This window comes from Xenopus laevis, chromosome 5L, assembly GCF_017654675.1.
Source record: "Xenopus laevis strain J_2021 chromosome 5L, Xenopus_laevis_v10.1, whole genome shotgun sequence".
Lineage (NCBI taxonomy): Eukaryota > Metazoa > Chordata > Amphibia > Anura > Pipidae > Xenopus > Xenopus laevis.
Genome location: NC_054379.1, coordinates 121918338 through 121923944, shown reverse-complemented (window position 1 = coordinate 121923944; position 5607 = coordinate 121918338). Strand labels below are relative to the sequence as shown.

Here is a 5607-nt window from a genome sequence, read left to right as displayed (position 1 = left end):
TGGCTCACAGGTAAAAAAGGTTGGGGACCCCTGTCCTAGATACATGACATTGCTGCATACATAAATGGGTGCAATTCATCCAATTAGCATGTATAAAACATTGAGGATACAGTATGCTCATCTTCGCAACAGGTCTTGGTCAAGGAAGAGCAGAAACATGGTGCTTTGCACTGTGCATACCAAATATAGGGAGAAAGAGCTAACAAGGACCAAATGTTGAAACACTCACCAAGTAAAAGATGTCGTCCGGGTGCACCTACTCTGAACCCTCAGCCCATGATTTAAGGGGGTAATTTTTTTAAGGTCAGTGGTTTCTAATTTCAGTAAAAACTCAAATGTAAAACATTCAAATCAGCGTAGTCGGGGTGAAAAACTTGAATACTCAAATTGATTGAGTTTTCGGTGGAAAAAAAACTTGAATGGCTTGAGTTTTCGAGTGAAACCCATCGAGAAAACCTTCAACATCATGAAGGCTATTAACATCTTCAAATGGTTCAAGGGACCTCTGAAATTGACTTCTACATGACCTTGACACGTTTTAGATGTTGTATCTTTGGATTCAAGCTATTTCCAGGTTCAGGGTATAATACATCTCGAAAAATTCGATATGTTTTCAGAAAAATAGATTTTTGACCCAAAATAAGCTCGAAAACTTGAATTTCATGTGGAAAAAAAAATCTCAACCTTTGATAAATAACCCCCTAAGTGTCCTTTTGTCATACAACTCATAGGGCAAATGGAGATTATACTTTTTTTGAATAAAACACTATACTTTTATTTTTATTTTTTGTGACTCCTTGTGGAATCCTTTGGAGTGCCCAGTTGCCCATTCTACTATTGGCTTTGCACTGTGCATTTTATTGTAAATAAGCCCTTATTTCTCTAAAGGATCTTTGCATGGAAATAAAAATGGATTTGTTGTGAACAAACTACTGCTTACTTTCAGCTTTCCCAAAAATGTTTTAAGTAATATATTACAGGTAGATATACAGTAGATGTGTGTCCAGGCTGTGAATGAGTCATTTCATGTGGCCTTATAAATACAAGCTGGCAGATTGATTTTACAGTTTCTTAGAAATTACATGCTTTTTCTTTCAGAACAACAAGGAACATTTCAGTACTAATGGAAGAGCATTAATAGTTCTATTATATCAATTCTAATTACAGATCATACTATTGAGCAGGAAACAGTAGACGGCTTACACTAGTGCCATAGATAAATAATACATCAAAGACTGCCTTAAATATTATTATTATACTTATTTATGTGAGGATGACATGGGACACCTATTCTATTGTAGAGAACAATGGGACGTTTGTGCTACATCTACTACTTAATGCAGCACAGCCCATTGTGTGTTTCCAGAAAGAAGATACTAAAGTTGGACGCCTGTTCTACTATCATATTTAAGGTAAATCATATATTGCATTTTAAAAGCCTTATAGCACTTTTCCAAACTTCATATTCACCATTTCCACCCTTTTCTCTAGTTTTTTTTTTTTTATCAGAAAATGCATTAATGGACATTCAAGAACCAGTCTATCTATGTTTTAACTGCCTAAATGTTCTCTTCTAGCAAATAGTTCAAAAGAAATATTCTTGTTCTTAAAAGGGCTGAGTGTATGAATATTTTTTGCCTTCAATGGCTTATTTTTGTGTGTGTTTCATGTGCATTAAATACTAGATAATTTTGTCTTTTAAATTTATGGATACTATTTACATTTTTTTGCCAATCTATTTTTGTATTGTCTCATTTGATAATGAACATTCCCTCCTGTTATATTTTAGATCCTGTGCATATTACGGATACGAATTTTAAATCTTTACCTAATTCTATTTTAATGGTAAAAGGTTTTTCTAGATACAGTCATATATATATATATTGAAGATATTTGCATTTACTTTCTTTCATATGAATTGTCAGATTTGTTACATCCCAGTTTTGTTACTACAGAGAAAATGGATGTTTAAAACATGTTTTGAATTATTTGCTTATAATGGAGTCTATGGGAGATGGCCTTCCTGTAATTCCGAGCTGTCTGGATAACGGGTTTCCGAATAATGGATTCCATAACTGTACGATGTTTGCAGTATAAAATTGTTGTGGGTTAAACTGATCTATAAGCATAAATCAGGAGCAACTGTATTATTGTCGTAGCAGTATAGGCTGTGCCTTTTCTAATGTTATTCACACCTTTGTGACAGAATGGTGTTCTTTGTTCTTCACAGGCATGTTATATATTCTTCTAATACTACTGTCTGGTCCATGGGGTCCACTGAGAAGTTCAGCAATTGTCAGCCTTACAACTAGACCGCTGTTTACAATGGATGCACTCAGTGGTGCTGAAACACAGGAACCTGAACAAGCTTTTACTGTTCTCCTCAATGAAAGCCATGGGACAGCTGAAAGTGATACAGTCACAGATGGCGGGGCTCAAGAAAGTCACCAGGTTGCTGCAACATCTACACTAACCCCTATTTCACACAAGGTAGCAGATGGAGTGGAAAATAATATTGAAGTACAGGAGCTAATTACAACAAATACTGATCCCAAACAGCTAATTAGTTTTGATGTATTCAACGGTACTAACAATGAGAATGTTCTTTCGACGCAAGATAGTGCTTCCAAAGAGATAGGCAACAATGCCACAGTAGTCCCATTATTAGTGACTAACGAAGCCCCTCCATACAATGACCAGTTAGATTCTTTCTTGGAAATACCAGCGGAAAACAATACAACAGGGAAACAGTGCTTCTGTAATATTCCAGGACCTGAAGGAGAAAAAGGAGACAAAGGTAAAAGAGGGGATCCAGGTAATTTTACCTGCTAATGCCTTTGCTCACATATCATCCTTCCTTAGTCTTTGATAGATAAGAATTACAGTATGTCACAGTCACTTGAGCACATGAGAATTTAGATTTGTATTTATCTAGTGAATATATAAAAGGTGGACTTTCATGTCCACAAGATGATCTTTCCTAAAATGAAGAATATGCTTTCTTGGTAAAGCTTTAATAGTGTTTAGATTGCTATTCCTACATTACTTTGAAATAAATGTATAATTTGTCAACTTCTAATACGTAACTGTATATATAACTGTATGTAGATATAAATAAATATAAACATGCTGCACACATTTACACACACACACAAAATCCAATCAGTCATTCATTAAGTTTTTTCAAATACTATGCACTTGACATATACTATGCAATGCTGCAATAATATGATTGGATAGATTTTTGGCATTGTTTTTACCTTCTGAACTGGCCTTTATTGATAGATTAACCGATATATTATACAAATGCTTTATGGAAACTTTTATGTGCATGATGCCATCATTGCAAATTGCACTGTAGAGATAGAGTAGTGATTCCTAACCAGTGGCTCATGAGCAGCATGTAGTTCTCCATTTCCATTGATGTTGCTCCCAGTGGCCTCATAGTAAGTGACCATTTTGATATTGTTTGTGAAGAATCTCATTCATTCAGGTCATGGTATATCTGTAGAAATAAGTCAAATCAACTGGACTTGCTGTGTTTTGTTCCTTGAAGAAATTTCACCAGCCATCCAACTGGATTTCTCAATTCAGAATAATTTGTAACTAGGATCTTTTTTCTGGAATATAATCTCTGGAATGTTGCTCCAATCAGCATAATCTGTTTATCATAATTCATAATTCAAACTTGGTTTTTCAGTTTTTACTTATATGGCTTCTTTAACACCTCTTTTGAACCAGTCTCTCTCCCGCCCTAGACTTGGCAGTCTTCAAATGTGTGTCCTTTTACTTTTGGATGTAGGTACACTGCTGAGTCTTGACCAGAGGAGCTGACTCTTCTGTGATGCTCCATATGCTGGTGTAACTGTTGTTTGGTTTCTCCCATATACAAAGCAGAGCACTCCTAACAGCACTGCACTGAATACACAATGTTACTCTTCTTGTGATTTGGGGTTGGGTCTTTTGGAGGAACTTTTCTGAAAAAGATCCTAGTTACAAGTTATTCTGAATTGAGAAAGCCAGTTGGATGACTGGTGAAAGGTCTTCAAGGGAAAAAACACAGTACTGTTGATTTGACTCGGAGGCATAAAGACCTAGGTTTACTCCAATAGAACCTCCTGTAGGCTAGCAATCCCCACGGGGCTACCAGTGAGCCTATCACAGTCCTTATTTGTCATCAAAGAATTTTCCAGTTTTTTTCTTGTTTGTGTGGCTTTCCAACAGTTTTTACATTTTAGTGTGGCTCACCCCTGATATAGAGGATAATAATGTATAAAGTTATGGGGGACATACAAAAGGGGAAATTGAGAAAATGCAGATAACAGTGCATGAGTCAGAAGAGTTTGCCATGAAATAAAATGTGGAGCTGTTACAAGACATGCCTTTTTTATTTTGTTTAAAATTCTCATCTATATTTATAACACCTCTTCACAATACCACATTACAGTAATTGTTTTTGAATCATCAGGATATAAATCACATTTCATTTTATTTTATTGTAGGTGAACCTGGAATAGTTGGTGAAAAAGGACATCAAGGCTTTGAAGGACCAAAGGGGGATAACGGGCAGGAGGGTTCCAAAGGAAATAAAGGTCACATGGGATACAAAGGTGACACAGGAGACATAGGTCCTGTTGGTCCTAAAGGTGAACCGGGGGACATTTGTCCATTTTGTGGAAAGGGGGAAAAGGGAAACAAAGGTTTGGATGGTGTAGGAGGATTAAAAGGAAATAAGGGTGAACCTGGAGAAAGGGGTATAAAGGGTGACGTGGGACACAATAGTAACAAAGGAGAAAAGGGAACCAAGGGTGAAGAAGGCTTAAAGGGGGAGGCTGGAGAAGTTGGGCAGAAAGGATCAATGGGTCAACAAGGTCCTATTGGACCCAAAGGTGACCGTGGAGGTCCTGGATCTTTGGGGCCCCAAGGCTTTCAAGGACAGCCAGGAATGCCAGGAATTAAGGGTGAAAAGGGACAAAAAGGAGTTTGCACTGGACATGAAAACATAGCATTTTCTGTGGGCCTTGGACAGCAAAGGAATGCTCTATTACCTGGATACTCAATAAAGTTTGAGAAGGTTTTTGTCAATGAAAATAAACCGTACAATATAAATTCAGGTACATTCATTGCCAGCATTGATGGTGTCTATTTTTTTACATACCACTTAAGTTTAAGACATAAATTTTTTAGCGTTGGCCTGTTTCACAATGGCAAAATAGTTCAACAGATACAAGCAAGACGTTATGAACCTAACATTGGTCAAGTGTCAGGATCTATACTAATTCATCTTAATGAAGATGATGAAATTTGGCTTCAGGTTTTAAATAGCATACAAAATGGCTTGTTTCCTGATGACACAACTGACTCAATATTTTTGGGGTTCCTATTATTTCACTTTGAAGACTAGAACATTTCCAGTATCTTTCTAATGTTAAACATATTTTTACTTATTGCATTTGGAACATAGTAAAACTCAAATGATAAAATTATGGCCAATATGAAATGAACAGGTCTAGACACAATCTAAAAAAAATGTAATTCATAGAATTGTCTTCCGGATTATTATATTTATTAAAATGAATGTCATGCAAACAATCTTCTGTAACAGCT

The 5607-nt window shown here is 36.2% G+C and overlaps 1 protein-coding gene across 1 annotated transcript; it reads left to right on the top strand.

Moving 5' to 3' along the window:
- Window positions 1-647: 647 nt before the first annotated feature.
- LOC108716208 (complement C1q and tumor necrosis factor-related protein 9) lies at window positions 648-5404 on the top strand. Its single transcript, XM_018262331.2, has 2 exons — window positions 648-2815; window positions 4503-5404. Exons 1-2 carry the CDS (start codon window positions 2233-2235, stop codon window positions 5402-5404), a joined length of 1485 nt encoding a protein of 494 aa, XP_018117820.2. The 5' UTR covers window positions 648-2232.
- Window positions 5405-5607: the final 203 nt, after the last annotated feature.

Excerpts from the sequence above, each read along its gene's own strand:
- LOC108716208 (XM_018262331.2), top strand. The coding sequence starts at position 2,233 with ATGTTATATATTCTTCTAATACTACTGTCTGGTCCATGGGGTCCACTG. Across the intron at positions 2,816-4,502 it reads AGGTAAAAGAGGGGATCCAG|GTGAACCTGGAATAGTTGGT; the intron begins GTAATTTTACCT and ends ATTTTATTGTAG.